Source organism: Tachyglossus aculeatus, chromosome 22 (genome assembly GCF_015852505.1).
Source record: "Tachyglossus aculeatus isolate mTacAcu1 chromosome 22, mTacAcu1.pri, whole genome shotgun sequence".
In the NCBI taxonomy this organism is placed as follows: domain Eukaryota; kingdom Metazoa; phylum Chordata; class Mammalia; order Monotremata; family Tachyglossidae; genus Tachyglossus; species Tachyglossus aculeatus.
The window spans coordinates 48,341,654-48,360,877 of NC_052087.1; the positions used below are offsets into that span (position 1 = coordinate 48,341,654).

The window sequence follows — 19,224 nt, forward strand, 5'->3', positions numbered from 1 at the left end:
GAGGCATAGAGAAGTGAAGTGACTTGCCCAAAGTCACGCAGCTGACAATTGGTGAAGCCGGATAATAATAATAATAAAAATAATAATAATAATGGTAATAATAACGGTATTTGTTAAGCAATTACTGTGTGAATGAATGAATGAGTGAATGAATGAATGAGCGAATGAATGAATGAGCCCCCTCCTTCCTCTCCCCCTCCATCCCTCCCGTCTTACCTCCTTCCCTTCCCCACAGCACCTGTATATATGTATATATGTTTGTACAGATTTATTGCTCTATTTATTTTACTTGTACATATCTATTCTATTTATTTTATTTTGTTAATATGTTTGGTTTTGTTCTCTGTCTCCCCCTTCTAGACTGTGAGCCCACTGTTGGGTAGGGACCTTCTCTACATGTTGCCAACGTGTACTTCCCAAGCGCTTAGTACAGTGCTCTGCGCACAGTGAGCGCTCAAAAAATACGATTGATTGATTGATTGATCAGGTTGTCCCACGGGGGGCTCCCAGGCTTCATCCCCATTTTACAGATGAGGGAACTGAGGCCCAGAGAAGTGAAGTGACTTGCCCAAAGTCACACAGCTAATTGGCAGAGCCGGGATTTGAGCCCATGACCTCTGACTCCAGAGCCCGGGCTCTTTTCATCATCAGTCGTATTTATTGAGTGCTTACTATGTGCAGAGCACTGTACTAAGCGCTTTCCACTGAGCCACGCTGCTGAGAGAATCCGAGTGGCCCTATCCCAGTCATCCACATGAAAATCGCTTCCTCCGTGCAGGTTCTCAGACCTGAAGGCTCCAGATTGGGGGCTTATCCTTTGTTCCTGACTGGAGACCCTAGGTTCACTGTGTCCTATCCTATCCAATCCCTCAGTCAAGGATATTTTGGGAGCTCACTGCGTGCATCATCATCATCATCATCAATCGTATTTATTGAGCGCTTACTGTGTGCAGAGCACTGCACTAAGCGCTTGGGAAGTACAAGTTGGCAACATATAGAGACAGTCCCTACCCAACAGTGGGCTCACAGTCTAAAAGGGGGAGACAGAGAACAAAACCAAACTAACAAAATAAAATAGAATAGATATGTACAAGTAAAATAAATAAATAAATAGAGTAATAAATATGTACAAGCATATATACATATATACAGGTGCTGTGGGGAAGGGAAGGGTGCAGAGCACTGTACTAAGCACTTTCTAAGACTCCAACTCCCTCAGTCCTTCTCCCGAGTCCAGTCTCTTCTGCCTCCCTGTTCAGGAGCAGTCAAGCTTCCAAGACAACCTGAGTGCTCCAGGAAGGGATGTCCTGATTTATATTCATTTTTTATATGTGGCTCCAACAAAAATCAACAAGTAAAACCTCAGGCAGTCCCAGGATAAACACTGATTAATTGTGGTATTTATTAAGAATTTACTACATCCCAAGCACAGTATTAAGTGCTGAGGTAGCGACAAGATAGCGCTACTGTGTGCAGAGCACTGTACTAAGCACTGGGAAAAAGCACACGGGTGGGACACCCCCCATCCCGTCCAATAATAATAATTTTGGTATTAAGCGCTTACTATGTGCAAAGCACCCCCTCCTCCCCCTCTCCATCAACCCGCCTTACCTCCTTCCCCTCCCCACAGCACCTGTATATATGTTTGTACGTATTTATTACTCTATTTTATTTGTACATATTTATTCTATTTATTTTATTTTGTTAATATGTTTTGTTTTGTTCTCTGTCTCCCCCTTCTAGACTGTGAGCCCACTGTTGGGTAGGGGCCGTCTCTATATGTTGCCAACTTGTACTTCCCAAGCGCTTAGTACAGTGCTCTGCACACAGTAAGCGCTCAATAAATACGACTGAATGAATGAATGAATGAATGAAAAGCGCTGGGGAGGATACAAGTTGATCAGGTTGTCCCATGTGGGGCTCACAATCATAATCCCCATTTTTACCGATGAGGTAACTGAGGCACAGAGATGTTAAGTGACTTGCCCAAAGTCACGCAGCTGACAAGCGGCGGAGCCGGGATTTGAACTCATAACCCATCATTTCAGAGTCAGGTGAGGAAGGGGTTTGGCAACAGACCTCCTAAAGAAAGATGAAAGATGTAGGAGAAGCAGCGTGGCTCAGTGGAAAGAGCCCGGGCTTTGGAGTCAGAGGTCATGGGTTCAAATCCCGGTCAGCTGTGTGACTTTGGGCCAGTCACTTCACTTCTCTGGGCCTCAGTTACCTCATCTGTAAAATGGGGATGAAGACTCTGAGCCCCCCGTGGGACAAACTGATCACCTTGTAACCTTCCTGGCGCTTAGAACAGTGCTTTGCACATAGTAAGCGCTTAATAAATGCCATCATCATTATTATTATTATGAAAAGTGGAAAAGACAAGAACGTGAGCGGGTTCACGCTCACTCCCGGCAGGGAAACCTCTCCATCCTCATCTCTTCCATCTGGCCGCACCTCCACGCTCCCTGCTGCAGGTAACTCCTTCCAGAATCGTAACTTCCCCCATCATCATCGATCGTATTTATCGAGCGCTTACTGTATGCAGAGCACTGTACTAAGCGCTTGGGAAGTACAAGTTGGCAACATATAGAGACGGTCCCTACCCTACCTCTTGAGGGGTAAAAAAAAAAAACGTCATATGCTTTAGAGCTTGGAGGGTACAGTGGTAATCGTGATCATTTCTCCCCGCCCTACCTCAGCCCCCCACTCCCGCCTCCCAAGCAACAGCAGGAACCAAAGGAAGAAAAACCAACACGCTTTATGTCAACGGAATCTCTCATAAATACCACATTCCCCTGGGACCCAGGCAGGACAGCCTCCAGGTTCGGGAGGAGAAGGAAGAAGCTGGGAGAAGGGGACCGTCTCCGGTCTGCTGGCTCAAGGGAGCCTAGGCCAAGCAGCCCCCATCCCCGGTCTTCAGGAGGATCGGCTTCTGCTCGAGGGACCGGTGAGCACCAGGGGAGAGGCGGGAGAGCATAAAATCACAGCAGCTCGGTCTGGTCCAGTTATTGCAGAGGCCCGGTGAGTTGGGTCACCCCAAAACCCTTCTCAGGAACACGTCTCCCCTCAGGGACCACGGAGCCTGGCCTTGCCCAGGGAGACCCCGCGGATAAGGCACCATCTGGAGGGGCCACGCCGGCCCCAGAACCCCCGGAGAGTCGGCCGGGGTGGGCCCGCCGAGGCTCAGTAACTGCTCTGGTGGCCCGTGAGGATGTACAGGTTGCTGTGAGCCCCGGGGTTGTCGGTCGGGAGGCTCTGAAGGATGATGTCTCTGGCGGGGTGGAGGGAGAGAGGTCAGTGGGCGGGAACAGAGGGAGGGAGGAAGACAGTCCGGTGGGAAGGAGAGAAGCTGGAGAAGGGGAGCGGGCAGAGACCGGGCGGTCGTGAAGCAGGAGGAGGTTGCTCTTACTTGTGGGCTCCCAACACCTGGAACACCCGGGTCTTATCCGTGATCTCCTGAGTCACCTAAGGGTGAAAACCAAGATCGCGAGAGAGCCAGGGAGAACGGCCCCGACGCCCACGTCCCTCGGAGGTCTGCGCTCTCCCTGTCCCAAGGGTGCCATCTCTGCACAAATACCTCGCCTTTCCCCTCCAATCACTCAATCGAGGTTACTTTGGGCGCTCACTGCCTGCAGAGCACTGTACTAAGCGCTTTCTAAGACTCCAAATCCCTCAATCCTTCTCCCGAGTCCAGTCTCTTCTGCCTCCCTGTTCAGGAGCAGCCAAGACAACCTTAGGGCTCCAGGAAGGGATGCCCTGATTTATACTCATTTTTTATACATGGCCCCAACAAAAACCAACAAGTAAAACCTCAGGCAGTCCCAGCATAAACCTGGAAACCAAGTCTCCACCGGGATCAATCAATCAATCGCATTTATTGAGCGCTTACTGTGTGCAGAGCACTGTACTAAGCGCTTGGGAAGTACAAGTTGGCAACATATAGAGACAGTCCCTACCCAACAGTGGGCTTACAGTCTAGAAGGGGATCATTCCAAAGCCACGAAACAAGGGTTTCTTCTCAATCAATCACTCATTTGGTGGTATTTACTGAGCACTTACTTTGTGCAGAGGATTGTGTGAAGCAGTTGGGAAAGTGCAATGCAGTCGGTAAGCAAGAGTCTTGCTCTCAGAGAGCTTACAATCTAAAAGAGGAATTTACAGTCTTCTCCCCCAGACCTCCACTGCTCCTAGAGCTCTGACCTTAGATTGTGCCGCCTTACCTCCACAGCACCTGCATATATGTATATAGGTTTGTACGGATTTATTACTCTATTTATTTATTTTACTTGTACATATCTATTCTATTTATTTTATTTTGTTAATATGTCTTGTTTTGTTCTCTGTCTCCCCCTTCTAGACTGTGAGCCCACTGTTGGGTAGGGACCATCTCTATACGGTGCCAACTTGTACTTCCCAAGTGCTTAGTACAGTGCTGTGCACACAGTAAGCGCTCAATAAATACGATTGATTGATTGATTGATTGTGAGCCCCCTAAAGGGCAGGAACAAGGACCATCTGTGTATTCACACCCAGTATTTAGTACAGTGCTCTTCCTCCCATAAGCGATAAATACTATTACAACTCCTATATTATTATATTTGGTGCTTAGTATGTGCCAAGCACTGTACTAAACCCTTCTGTGGATACAAGATAACCAGGTCGGACGCAAGTCCCACATGAGGCTCACAGGCTGAGTAGGAGGGAGAAAGTTTTAATCCCCATTTCGTAGATGAGGAAACCGAGGCATAGAGAAATGAAGTGATCTTCCCAGGATCACACAGCAGGCAAATGGTGGAGCCGGAATTAGAACCCAGGTCCTCTAACGTCCAGGCCTGTGCCTTTTTCCACTAGGCCATGCTGCTTCCCCACAACTACTACTGTTACTACTACTAATAATCTAATCCTGGCTCTGCCACTTGTGTGCTGTGTGACCTTAGGCAAGTCACTTCACTTCCCTGGGCCTCAGTTCCCTCATCTGTAAAATGGGGATTGAGACTGTGAGCGCCACGTGGGACAACCTGATGACCTTGTATCCACCTCAGCGCTTAGAACAGCGCTTGGCACATAGAAAGCGCTTAACAAATACCACAATTATTATTATTATCTTTACTACTTGGGCTCTCAGACCGCTCCTGGTGTCACAACCTTTCCCTCCCTGGGTAATGGTGGAGACGGCAGATGCTAAACCCTGGAATCCATCCATTTTCCCTGCCTTAAACCATCAGATAATCCCCCTTCTAGACTGTGAGCCCACTGTTGGGTAGGGACCGTCTCTGTCTGTTGCCAACTTGTACTTCCCAAGCGCTTAATACAGTGCTCTGCACACAGTAAGCGCTCAATAAATATGATTGAATGAATGAATGATGGTATTTTTTCAGCACTTACTATGTGCAAAGCACCGTTCTAAGTGCTGAGAGGGATACAAGGTGATCAGGTTGTCCCACGGGGGGGCTCACGGTCTTAATCCCCATTTTCCAGATGAGGAAACTGAGGCCCAGGGAAGTGAAGCGACTTGCCCAAAGTCACACAGCTGACAGTTGGCGGAGCCGGGATTTGAAGCCAGGAACTCTGACTCCAAAGCCCGGGCTCTTTCCACTGAGCCATGCTGCTTCTCCAGGTCACCCTGGTCCCTGCTGAACTCACTCCAGATTCTCCCCAGTGCTCAGCCCCCCCCCGGAAGCCCCTCTAGATGGTCATTTCCTGAGCTCGGCAAATTTCGACCTGCCCAGAGGAGTCAGGAGCAGCGACTGGGCCCCGGCGCACTGCAGGAAGCCAGTTGCGAGGTTGGGATGTGACCCGAACCGGCCCCACTCCAGCCCTCCCGCTAGCCAGCCCTCACCTCATTGGCCTCCAGGCTCCGGCCCTGCATGCCGTGCCTCCAGAAAGCCAGGACGCTGTCCTGAAGGCACACTGTGGGTGAGGAGAGAAGCAAAATCAAGCAGGGTCCCTCCAGTCGGGCCTCCAAACCTACCCGTTGGGCCTCCGGGAGCAAATCCGGGCCTCTAGAAGTGTGAATTTACTGGCCTCTCACTCACCCACGGTCTCAATGGGGAAGTCAAAGGTCAGCTCGGGGGCCAAGGCTCCCGTGGGGGTCCCTTGCAAGTTGACTATTCTCACACAGCCTACGGAGAGAAGGACGGGGGTCGGTTCCCGCCGGGGGAACGAAGAGCCCCCCAAGAGGCCGGCCCACCCCGGGGCAGCGCTCACTCACGTTCAAAGCTCACGAGGACCGTGTCCCTGTCCATCTGGATCACCTGCTGGGCCAAGCCGGGTGTCCCCTCTGAGGCCGGAGAGAGGAGAAAGGCCCGGTCAGCTGACGACAGCCCCCTTCTTGCCCCTCCAGAACTCGGCCAGGCCGCCCTCCAGCACCCCCAGATGCGCCCTACTCATTCGTTCATTCATTCAATTGTATTTATTGAGCGCTTACTGTGTGCAGAGCACTGGACTAAGCGCTTGGGAAGTACAAGTTGGCAACATAGAGAGGCGGTCCCTACCCAACAGCGGGCTCACAGTCTAGAAGGGGGAGACAGACGACAAAATGTATTAACAAAATAAAAATAAATAGAATAGTAAATATGGACGAATAAAATAGAGTAATAAATCTGTACAAACATATATACAGGTGCTGTGGGGAGGGGAAGGGGGTAGGGCTGGGGGGATGGGGAGGGGGAGAGGAAGGAGGGGGTGAGCTCTCAGTAGGGCACCCATCAATCACCCTAGGCTCCGCTCTCACCCTAGGCTCCACTCCTTTCCAAAAAGGCAAGCGTCCCGCCCCCATACAGACTGAATTCCTCCACAGAATGCAGTTAATAATAATAATAATAATGATGGCATTTAGTAAGCGCTTACTATGTGCAAAGCACTGTTCTAAGTGCTGGGGAGGTTACAAGGTGATCATGTTGTCCCACGGGGGGCACAGAGTCTTAATCCCCATTTTACAAATGAGATGACTGAGGCACAGAGAATAATAATAATAATGATGGCATTTATTAAGCGCTTACTATGTGCAAAGCACTGTTCTAAGCGCTGGGGAGGTTACAAGGCGATCATGCTGTCCCACGGGGGGCTCACAGTCGTAATCCCCATTTTACAGATGAGATAACTGAGGCACAGAGAATAATAATAATAATGATGGCATTTATTAAGCGCTTACAATGTGCAAAGCACTGTTCTAAGTGCTGGGGAGGTTACAAGGTGATCATGTTGTCCCACGGGGGGCACAGAGTCTTAATCCCCATTTTACAAATGAGATGACTGAGGCACAGAGAATAATAATAATAATGATGGCATTTATTAAGTGCTTACTATGTGCAAAGCACTGTTCTAAGCACTGGGGAGGTTACAAGGCGATCATGCTGTCCCACGGGGGGCTCACAGTCGTAATCCCCATTTTACAGATGAGATAAATGAGGCACAGAGAATAATAACAATAATGATGGCATTTATTAAGCGCTTACTATATGCAAAGCACTGTTCTAAGCGCTGGGGAGGTTACAAGGTGATCATGTTGTCCCATGGGGGGCTCACAGTCTTAATCCCCATTTTACAGATGAGGTAACTGAGGCACAGAGAAGTGAAGTGACTTGCCCAAAGTCACACTGCTGACGAGTGGCGGAGCCGGGATTCGAACCCGTGACCCCTGACTCCAAAGCCCGGGCTCTTTCCACTGAGCCACACTGCTTCTCTGTCTGATAATAACAATGGCATTTTGTTAAGCGCTTACTATGTGCAAAGCACTGTTCTAAGTGCTGGGGAGGTTACAAGGCGATCATGCTGTCCCACGGGGGGCTCACAGTCTTAATCCCCATTTTACAGATGAGGGAACTGAGAAGTGAAGCGACTTGCCTAAAGTCGCCCAGCTGACAGGTGGCGGAGCCGGGATTTGAACCCCTGACCTCTGACTCCAAAGCCCGGGCTCTTTCCACTGAGCCACGCTGCTCATGTCCATAGCTGTAGTTTATTGATTTATATTCATGCCCGTCTCCCCCTCTAGACTGTAAACTCCCAACCGACTCCCTTCCCTCCGTCCCGGCTCACCTGGAGGGACGGGGTGGCTGGGGGCCGGGCCGGCCTCCAAGGGGACGATGTGGAAGCGGAGCTCCGGGCCAGGTCGCCCGGGGCCAGTTGCCCCGACACACACCTGGGGCAGCTCCTCTCCCTCCAGGACCAACAGCTCGAGTAACCCCAGAGGGGTGGGTAAGTTGGTGGAAAAGTGCTGGGAGGGAAGGAGATGTTTCACCTGGCCATAGCCCACCCTGGGCCGGGCCGGGTGGTCCCCTCCCGCCTCCCCCGAAACCCTCCCCGCCTCGTCCCGTGGCCCCCACACCTTGAGGAGCATGAACTTCTGCAGCGGCTCGTACCACTGCAGCAGCAGCAGGCCGGCCGGTAAGGCGGCCAGCAGGAAGGTGTTCTCCGTGTACGGGTTCCGGACTGAAAGAGGAGTGGGGGGACGCGGGGTGAGCGCCCCCCGAGAGGAGCTCACCCCTCCCCTCGACGCCCCCCACCCCGGCCGCGCTGGTCCCTACCCACTCGGCACATGAGGCAGCCTTTAGTGTCCGCGATCTTGGTGGACAGCGCAAACCGCCTGCGGAGAAGGACGAAGTGGGTCGGCGCTGGGCCGGAGGGATGGAGAGGCTGAGGGCACGGGTTTGGCCAAGCACAAACTCGCCTGCCCTTCTGCCCAGTGACCCCACCCTCAATCAATCAATCGTATTTATTGAGCGCTTACTGTGTGCAGAGCACTGGACTAAGCGCTTGGGAAGTCCAAGTTGGCAACATCTAGAGACAGTCCCTACCCAACAGTGGGCTCACAGTCTAGAAGGGGGGAGACGGAGCTCGACCCCTCCCCGCCTCCATCCCCACGGGGCCCAGTGGAAAGAGCCCGGGCTTTGGAGTCAGAGGTCACGGGTTCAAATCCCGGCTCTGTCAGCTGTGGGCAAGTCACTTCACTTCTCCGGGCCTCAGGTCCCTCATCCGGAAAACGGGGATTAAGTCTGTGAGCCCCACGTGGGACAGCTTGATTACCTCGTATCTACCCCGGCGCTTAGAACAGTGCTTTGCACATAGTAAGCACTTAATAAATGCCATCATTATTATTATTATTATTATTATGCAGGTCAGCCCTGGAGGGCTCAGTTTGGCCCCTGGGTCCACCCTGCGACCAATCAGGGTCGCCCCTGGGCCAGATCTGCACCCACGGAGTCAGCTATTAAAAGTAATAATTAACCGTAATTGTGGTATTTGTTAAGTGCTGACTCCACAGTAAGCGCTTATGCAGCCACCATACAATCATTTGGGACACAGTCCCTGATCCGTGTGGGACTCACGGTCTTAGGGGAAGGACGGCCAGGTATTTCATCCCCATCTGACAGATGAGGAAACTGAGGCCCGGAGAAGTGAAGTGAAGTGACGGGCCCAAGGTCACAGAGCAGCGTGGCTCAGTGGGAAGAGCACGGGCTTTGGAGTCGGAGGTCACGGGTTCGAATCCCAGCTCTGCCACTTAGCTGTGTGACTTTGGGCAAGTCACTTCATTTCTCTGGGCCTCAGTGACCTCATCTGGAAAATGGGGATGAAGACTGTGAACCCCCCGTGGGACAACCTGATCACCTTGTAACCTCCCCAGCGCTCAGAACAGTGCTTTGCACATAGTAAGCAGTGCTTAATAAATGCCATTGTTATTATTATCTGTAAAATGGGGATTAAGACTGTGAGCCCCACATGGGACAACCTCATCACCTTGTAAACTCCCCAGCGCTTAGAACAGTGCTTTGTACAAATATAAGTGCTTAATAAATGCCATTATTATTATTACTATTATTATGTGCCAGTATTAGGACCCAGATCCGGTGATACCCAGGCCTTTGCTACCATCGCATCCCAAATGGGATCCAAGGTGTTGTCATGAGGATACAGTATTCAAGAGGAAAACTAATAATAATAATAATAATAATGGCATTTATTAAGCGCTTACTATGTGCAAAGCACTGTTCTAAGCGCTGGGGAGGTTACAAATGGGCCCCTGGGGGGGGGGGGGGGGCGGTGAGTAGGGCATCGGCCTGCTGGTGTCCATGCTGGAACCCTCATCATCATCAATCGTATTTATTGAGCGCTTACTGTGTGCAGAGCACTGTACTAAGCGCTTGGGAAGTACAAGTTGGCAACACATAGAGACAGTCCCCAGCTCGGGTCCTCCCCTCTGGTTCCTAACTGCCCAGAGTTCTGCCCTCCCATCTCTCCCCATCATCCCACACCTGCCCTCGCCTCCCCCCACCCCCGTGCCACCCCCGGCCGGCGAACCTGGGTATGATGCGCTGGGTGAGCCTGTTGGTAGGGATGGAGAGGGGGACCTGTCTCTGTTGGCGTCGCTGTTCAAACAGCCCCAGGAGGTCATGAGCCCAGACGTGGGACGACTTCCCTGGGAGCCAAGCGGGGAGGGAAGCAAGGTCAGATGGTCAGAGGTTCTCCTGTCCCGTCCCCCCCGCCGCCGCCGCCAAACCCACTGCCCTCCTACCACCACTGATTTCCACCCAAGGCCCCGCACCTGACAGAGACAGCAGGACGTTGTTGATGCAGTAGAGCCAGGAGCAGCGATGTGCAATCAGCTGCAGGACATTCATTCATTCATTCAATCGTATTTATTGAGCACTTACTGTGTGCAGAGCACTGGACTAAGCGCTTGGGAAGTACAAGTCGGCAATACATAGAGACGGTCCCCACCCAATCCCCCCCATCCCAGAGTCAGGCCTTCCGCTTCCCTGCCAGGAGCCCTCCCCCCGGCTCCCCCGCCGGGAGCTCTCCCGATCCATTCCGAGAGAAGGCGATGGGCTCCCGGGAAGAGGGGGTAAATCTTCAGGAAGAAGATCCCAGTCACACAGGTCCCGGGACCCTTCCCTTCTCACCTTCTCCAGCGTGTCTTCATGCAACTCGTGCAAATTCAGCGTGTAAATGCCCTCCTCAGCCCCCACCACCAGGAACTGATCTGGAGGGAGGGGCGAGAAGCCCCAGGTCCATTTTGCACAAAGATCAGCAGAACGCCACCATGCCCGCTCCGCCTCCCTCCCACGATGCCCCCAGAGCAAGTGACACCCCCCTACCACGCGTGACTGGGTGGATCCAGGTGACGGCGGCGTGGATCTTGAGGGGGCAGCCGTTGAAGACTTTGGAGAAGCAGGCGCCCATCTGGGGGAGGGCAGGAAGAGAAAGGATGCAGGTGGGGCAGGTGGGCGGAGTGGGAAGTCATTTGGGACTTATAGAACTGAGGCAGTTGTGGGGCGGAAGGAGAGGGCACTCACGTGAACTTTGGGTGTTGGGGGGAGGCCGTGGCAAGAGGATCTCTAGAAGAAAAAGGGGGTGGGAGGATCGCGGTGGGTGGCTCTCCAGGCCCGCGGATCTCCACTCCCTGCCAAGTCCCACGCCCCTCGCTTACGCACCTCGGTGTCCTCTTTCCGCCTCATCGTGGCCCACTCGGTGGACAGCACCGGGGACGTTTCCGAAGGAGGTAGAGACAGGTCCTGGGGCCCTGTTGGGCACACGGGGCCCATAGTTCTATCAACGTCTGTCTCCTCCTCTAGACTGTACACTTGTTGTGGGCAGGGAATGTCTGCTGTATTGTTGTACTCTCCCAAGCTTTTAGTACAATGCTCTGCACACAGTAAGCGCTCCCCCTTTTAGACTGTGAGCCCACTGTTGGGTAGGGACTGTCTCTATATGTTGCCAATTTGTACTTCCCAAGCAGTTAGTACAGTGTTCTGCACAGAGTAAGCGCTCAATAAATACAATTGATGATGACGATAAATAGGACTGATGGATGATTGACCGATTCCCGCCACATCCTCAGAACCTCACCTCCTCCTCCTCCTCTCCCCAAAACATTCTCCCATGGTGCACGATCACAACCCAGCCAACCAGCCCTGATTTTCTTGCCCCCCAAGTCCCTTCAGCTGCTTCTGGGGGAGACCATCCCCTCCCTGGGTCAGTCTGGCTGTCTTCTTTCTGTCTCCAGTGCTTTGCACATAATAAGCGCTTAATAAATGCCATCATTATTATTATTCCCTTCTTGCCCACTGTCTTTCCTCCCCCTCCCCTTCCACTTTCCCTCCCTCACATCTCCCCTTCTGGACCCCTCCCTCCTTCCCTCTCCGCTCCCTCCTCCTCTCCTTCCCTCCCCCTGCCTCTTCTTACCACCGAATGATAATGATGGCATTTGTTAAGCGCTTACTATGTGCAAAGCACTGTTCTAAGCACTAAATGGGTTGGCAGCAGTCAATGCAACGGTCATCATCATCATCAATCGTATTTATTGAGCGCTTACTGTGTGCAGAGCACTGTACTAAGCGCTTGGGAAGTACAAGTTGGAAACATATAGAGACAGTCCCTACCCAACAGTGGGCTCACAGTCTAAAAGGGGGAGACAGAGAACAAAACCAAACGTACTAACAAAATAAAATAAATAGAATAGATATGTACAAGCTAAATAAATAGAGTAATAAATATGTACAAACATATATACATATATACACGTGCTGTGGGGAAGGGAAGGAGGTAAGATGGGGGGGATGGAGAGGGGGACGAGGGGGAGAGGAAGGAAGGCTCAGTCTGGGAAGGCCTCCTGGAGGAGGTGAGCTCTCAGTAGAGAGGCTCTCCTTCCCTCCCCCTGCCTCTTCTTACCACCGAATGATAACGATGGCATTTGTTAAGCGCTTACTATGTGCAAAGCACTGTTCTAAGCGCTGAATGGGTTGGCAGCAGTCAACGCAACGGTCAGTTTCCCTACCTGTGGAAAAGAAGCCGGCTGCGACGGAGTCGGAAGGTTCCGAGCATCCTGTCCCCTGGAACGGGGACCGCTTGACGGTTGCCGTCCCGTCTTCGGGGAAGATCAGGGACTAAGAGAAGAAAACCTGAGCAGTCATTAAGGCAGCCCAGCCTTCCGGCCCCCAGCTGCCCCTGTCCCCTTCACCCTGCGGTGCCCTTGGCACTGTCCTCTCAGAGCTCCCGGCCCGGGCCCGCCACGGCGGAGCCCACCTCTCCCCACACCGGATCCTCCTCCCCATCCGGCAACCGGAGACCTCAGTTTCCCAAGCTAAGGAAGACTGGCGCTTAGAACAGTGCTTTGCACATAGTAAGCCCTTAATAAATGCCATTAAAAAAAAAGAAAAGGCTGGGCTACCACTCCCCACCCCGCCTCCCCACCCCCTCAGCTCCTCCTGTACCTCCAGAGTAGGCTTCATGGTCAGACTCCTAAGGGGAAGAGAAGGGATGTGGATGAGCCCTCGTTCACTTAATCGTATTTATTGAGCACTTTCCATGTGCACTTGTGAGTACAATAATGGAAGAACATATCGTTTATAATAATAATAATAATGGCATTAAGCATTTGTCTGATCATATTAATTGAGCGCTTACTACGTCAGGAGCATTGCAATGGGCGCTTGGGAGAATACAAAATAACAATAAACAGTGACATGCCCTTCCCGCCCTGTCCGCTCTCCCGCCTCACCTTTCCTCCAGGGCTTCCTGAACAGATTGCAACAAGCTCCTGACATGGGACACAGATGGCGGAGTCAGAGGTCGGCCAGCACCCGCCTCCACCCGCCCCGACCTCCTCACCCCCGTCCTCGTCCCACACTCACCCAGTCAGTTCTTCCTTCCCCAACGGCGTCCACTCCTCTTCCCACTGGGGAGAGAGGAAGGAAGTTATCAGTCACCGTGTCCGGCTCCCTCTTCCCAGAGGCCATCATCATCATCATCAATCGTATTTATTGAGCGCTTACTGTGTGCAGAGCACTGGACTAAGCGCTTGGGAAGTACAAGTTGGCAACATATAGAGACAGTCCCCACCCCGGGGCCCTCCTTACTGGCTCACTGAGAGGCTCGGTTTCCTTCCTGCGCGGAGTGCCGAACTGCACCTGGTGAACTGGGGTCCCGGCGGGAGAGAGGTGAGGAAGAGGAGGACGAGGAACAGAAAGGGTGGTGGGGGTGAGGTGCTGGCCGTCTGCAGCGCTGAGCCCCCCCTCTCTCTCCCTCCTTCAGCCCCCTGGCCCTGGCCACCCCGCTCCCCAAGGTGCTCACACTGGATCTCCGAGGGGGTCCTCTCTGCCTGGCTGCGCTGTCCCCGGGAGTAGATGGTATCGGGAAACGTGTCGTACGTCTGGAAAAAGAGGGTCCAGTCAGGATTCGCCCCGCCTCACTTCCCCAACCAGGATCAGGCCGAGCCTCCCGACGTCCCCGGCTCCTCATCCCCCTCCCCAACCGTGACCGGACCCAGCCGTCTCCCCCAGCTCCAATTCATTCATTCAATCGTTATTTATTGAGCGCTTACTGTATGCAGAACACTGTACTAAACACTCCTCTCCCCACCCAGGACCGAACCGAGCCCCTTCCCCTCCAACCCCCGTAATAATAATAATAACGGTGGTATTTGTTAAACTCTTACTATGTGCACAGCACTGTTCTAAGCGCTGGGGGGATACAAGGTGATCAGGTTGTCCCCCTTGGGGCTCACAGACTTAATCCCCATTTTACAGATGAGGTAACAGAAGCACAGAGAAGTTATGTGGCTTGCCCCAGGTCACACAGCTGACAAGTGGCGGAGCGGGGATTCGAACCCATGACCTCGGCCTCCCAAGCCCACGTTCTTTCCACTGAGCCACGCTGCTTCTCCTGTATCTCCTCCCTGGGCCGAGTCTCAGGCCTGGTTTCTCCCCCCAGCCGGCCCCACTCCCACCTCCTCTCCCCAACTGGAAGCCCCTCGCCCCCATTACCTCCAGGTCACAGTCATCAGAGGAGGGGACCCCCAGGTGGGGGTCATTGACCTTGTCCAGAAGCTGAGTGAGGAGGGTGCGGGGGAGGGCCTGGATCGTGAAAGGGTGCTGGGGGGTGGGGGAGGGAGAGGAGGGGCGCTCAGCAGCCATCCCGCCTCGCCCATTAAACCGTTCCCTCAGCCCTCCCCCAGCCTTGAAGGTCAGCCACCCCCTGAAAACAGCCCCTCTGCCACCTCCCCCACCTGCAGCAGCTTCTCCGCCGTGGGTCTCTTCTTAGGGTTCTTGGTGAGGGCGAGCTTGAGGAACTGGTGGAAGTCCTGGGACCTGGGGGACGAGCCCCACCCCCACCCCGTGGGTCAGGCGTGGGCCCCCAGCCCCCTCCTCCGCTCACCGGCCCTTCCCGTCCACCCTCATCGGACCCGGGCATCGACCCAACGTCCATTCATTCATTCATATTTATTGAGCGCTAACTGCATGCAGAGCACTGTACTAAACTGCCAACTGAACCCCTTCCTTCCTCTCCCCCTCCCTACCACCTTACCTCCTTCCCCTCCCCACAACACCTGTATATATGTTTGTACATACTTATTACTCTATTTATTTTACTTGTACATATTTATTCTACTTATTTTATTTGGTTTACATGTTTTGTTTTGTTGTCTGTCTCCCCCTTCTAGACTGTGAGCCCGCTGCTCGGTAGGGACTCCCATCCTCCCGTCTCTCCCCACTTCAATCTATACTTCCCGCTGCTGCCCAGGTCATCTTTGTGCAGAAACGCTCTGGGCATGTTACTCCCCTCCTCAAAAATCTCCAGTGGCTACCAATCAACCTACGCATCAGGCAAAAACTCCTCACCCTGGGCTTCAAGGCTGTCCATCCCCTCACCCTCTCCTACCTCCCCTCCCTTCTCTCCTTCTCCATCGCAGCCCGCACCCTCCGCTCCTCTGCCGCCGCTCACCTCCTCACCGTTAGGCCTCGTTCTCGCCCGTCCCCCGTCGACCCCCGGCCCACGTCCTCCCCCTGGCCTGGAATGGCCTCCCTCTGCCCATCCGCCAAGCTAGCTCTCTTCCTCCCTTCAAAGCCCTACTGAGAGCTCACCTCCTCCAGGAGGCCTTCCCAGACTGAGCCCCCTTTTTCCTCTCCTCCTCCCCACCCCCCCCATCCTACCTCCATCCCCCCCCACAGCACCTGTATATATGTTTGCACAGATTTATTACTCTATTTTACTTGTACATATTTACTATTCTACTTATTTTGTTAACGATGTGCATTTAGACTTTTAGACTTTAGTCTTTTAGACTGCGAGCCCACTGTTGGGTAGGGACTGTCTCTATATGTTGCCAACTTCTACTTCCCAAGCGCTTAGTACAGTGCTCTGCACACAGTAAGCGCTCAATAAATACGATTGATGATGATTTAGCTTTAATTCTATTTGTTCTGACGACTTGACACCTGTCCACGTGTTTCGTTTTGTCGTCTGTCTCCCCCTTCTAGACTGTGAGCTTGTTGTTGGGTAGGGAACATTTCTATAGATTGCCAACTTGTACTTCCCAAGCACTTAGTGCTCTGCACAGAGTAAGCGCTCAATAAATACAACTGAATGAAAGTGTCACAACCCCCCGTCCCCGCCCCCAATAAAAGGGAGCAAATTTAAACCGGTTCCTAAAAGACACTCACCAGTGGGCTTTGTCCCGCAGCTTGGGCGGCTGGAAGCTGCTCTTGGACATAAGCATCAAGGCCCTGCGGGTAGGGTCAGAAAGTCCGAGGGTCAGAGGTCAGTGCCGGGGGTTGGAGGGTCAGAAGGGCGGGGTGGCACTGACCTCATGGGGTGAAGGTGGAAGAGGGGGGGCTGCAGCTCCCCCAGCTCGATGGCAGTGATCCCCAGCGCCCAGACGTCACACAGTTCGTTGTAGCCGCCTTTCCTCTCCACCGCCGCCACCTCAGGCGCCATCCTACGGGTGAGGAGGCGGAGGGCGTCACCCGCCCGAAAGGTCCAGGGCCCCTCCTTCCCCCCGCACCCCATCCCCAGTCCTCCCCCTCACCAGTAAGGGGTACCGATGAATGACCTCCTCTTGGCCACGGACGCCGTGAGCTCCCCTGCCACCCCAAAGTCCGCTGGGAATAGATGAGGGTGGGCGGCAAGTGTGAGGCCAGACCTCCGGGTGCCTCCTCCCGACCTTTTAGACCGTGGGTTGGGTAGGGACTGTCTCTATATGTTGCCAATTTGTACTTCCCAAGCGCTTAGTCCAGTGCTCTGCACACAGTAAGCGCTCAATAAATACGATTGATGATGATGACGATGACCTCGGCCCCCAGGCCTCCCTCTGCCCAGCACCCTGGGACCCTGAGTCCTCCTGGGCACCAACCGGCCCCTCCCCCAGCTCTGTGCCCTCCACCGGCCCTGGTTCTGCCCCCCGTTCCCTCTTGGGAACTGACCCAACTTGACATCTCCGTGGAGGGTGAGGAGAAGGTTGGCTCCCTGGAGGGACAGGGAAGGAAGGAGAAGAGAGGGACGGGAAGGGGAAGGGAGGAGAAAATAGTGAGTCTCTCATTTCAGGCCCGGCCCTTCCTCCGGTTCCCGTTCCTTTCCGGTTCCCTCCGCCTCACCTTGATGTCTCTGTGTATCTTCCCCTGAGAGTGAAGGTGCTGCAGACCCTGGGAGGGTGAGAGGCTACCAAATCAGCCTCCCCAGCCCCCCGACACTGCGCGCCCCGCCGGGGACCCATTCTTCAGGGCCTGAGGGGTGGAAGGGCTTAGGAGGAGACCCAGTTGGGGGGTTCCTCCCCACCCAAGCGGCTTCCTCCCTCCCTTCCCCACCCTCAGACAGGAAGTGGCTGAGCCAAGGGGGAAGCGAGTGGCTTCCGGCAACAGGGGAACACACGGGGCCCTCCCTTCGCAGCCCTGTGCCCCCCACCGTCCCCCGGGGCCTCTCCTCACCCAGTCCCAGGACAGCTTGTCCGCCTGCCTGTCCGCGCCATGTCCTGAGCATCCCTCAGTCTACCTCCCCCGATAAAAACAGGGCAGGCAGGCAGGAAGAAGGGAAAAGTTGGGGAAGCGGATGGAGATCAGGCAGAGGATGTGTGGGGGGAGACCGGGGGAGCCCTTTGACAGAGCTCCACAGGATGAGGAGCCCACCCACCTTCAGGGCCTCCCGGCACACGTAGGCGATCTGCTTCTCCTCCAGGGGTCCCGTGGCTGAAAGGGGGTGCGGATTCAGGCCGGGGCCTGCGGCCAACTTGAGGGAAACTGAGGCACGGGCTTGGGGAAGCCTCCCCTCCCCCCGGTGTTGAAGGCAGCCCCCAAGTGTGGCGGGACTTTGGGGCCTTGGGAGAGGGTGGGAGCTGGGGGGCAGGGGGCAGGTCCCTGGGGGCCGAGGCCCGGATCTCACCCTGATAAACCTCCTGCAGGGAGCCCCCCCCCGCAGAACTCCATGCAGATCCATAACCGATCGCCCCTGAAAGGGAACGGGGAGAGGGGTGCGTTGGCCCCATGCCATCCCTGACCCCCTTCCACCGACGAAGGCAAAGAAGAGGTCCCCAAGTGCTGGCACTGCCCGGGGGTGAAATGCCTCTCGGGCCCCCCGCCCAGGGCCTCACCTGAGGTAGCTGCCTATGTAGGCGACGACATTGGGGTGCCTGCATTCCCTGAGGATGGTGATCTCCTGCTGGAGCGAGCTGATGTCATCTCCTGGGGGAGAAAACTGGTGGTCGGTCCCGGGCGCCACGGACTCTCCCCCCCTTGGCCAGGCCCCACCGGGCCTCACCTGGATCCAGCTTGACTATCTTCACCGCGGCCAGCTCAGACGTGTCCGTGTCCCGGGCCTGACGCGGGAAGACACCGGTGAAGCCGAGGGAGGGACCCCCGCTGGCCCCCGGCCGGACCCCCACGCCGCCACTCCCCCTCTCCTCCCCCCAACCTTGTAGACGTCTCCGTAGGTGCCGGCTCCCACCCGCTGCAGCAGCTCGAAGCGCTCCCGGGGATCCTGCAGCGACACGTCCCGGAGCAGCGACATGGCCCCGGGGCGGGGGACCGACGGACGGACGGACGGATGGATGGATGGATGGATGGATGGATGGACACAGGGATGATGGACACACACGGAGGGACCAGCACCGGCCGCACAGGACGGGGCGGAGCGGGGCGGGGCCGCTAGGGGGCGTGGCCGCCCGGGGATCCCCCGCGGCTCGCGCGCCCGCCGCCAGAGGGCGCGGGCGAGGCGGGAGTGCGCGCGCATGCGCGCACCCACCACCAGAGGGCGCGGGCGAGGCGGGAATTCGCGCGCATGCGCGCATCCACCACCAGGGGGCGCAGGCGAGGCGGGAATTCGCGCGCATGCGCGCCCCCACCACCAGGGGGCGCAGGCGAGGCGGGAGTTCGCGCGCATGCGCGCCTCCCTCCTCTCGGGGGCGCGCACCCCCCCCCCCCGAACCCAACCAACCACAGCGCGCAGGCGCGTCAGCCCCTTCCC

At 54.9% G+C, this 19,224-nt stretch overlaps 1 protein-coding gene across 1 annotated transcript; it reads right to left on the reverse strand.

Moving 5' to 3' along the window:
- Window positions 1-2,736: 2,736 nt before the first annotated feature.
- MAP4K2 (mitogen-activated protein kinase kinase kinase kinase 2) lies at window positions 2,737-18,768 on the reverse strand. Its single transcript, XM_038764684.1, is given in 33 exon segments — window positions 2,737-3,268; window positions 3,407-3,462; window positions 5,837-5,907; window positions 6,033-6,119; window positions 6,209-6,277; window positions 8,035-8,212; window positions 8,324-8,427; window positions 8,523-8,581; window positions 10,294-10,411; window positions 10,538-10,598; window positions 10,896-10,975; window positions 11,091-11,175; window positions 11,289-11,330; window positions 11,427-11,515; window positions 12,770-12,878; window positions 13,206-13,233; window positions 13,493-13,531; window positions 13,626-13,669; window positions 13,851-13,909; window positions 14,065-14,143; window positions 14,757-14,864; window positions 14,999-15,080; window positions 16,434-16,496; window positions 16,577-16,708; window positions 16,799-16,871; window positions 17,193-17,235; window positions 17,364-17,411; window positions 17,896-17,951; window positions 18,145-18,175; window positions 18,177-18,210; window positions 18,353-18,443; window positions 18,520-18,577; window positions 18,673-18,768. Coding segments are annotated over 33 exon segments (2,460 nt in total). The 3' UTR covers window positions 2,737-3,180.
- Between the last annotated feature and the right edge of the window lie 456 nt (window positions 18,769-19,224).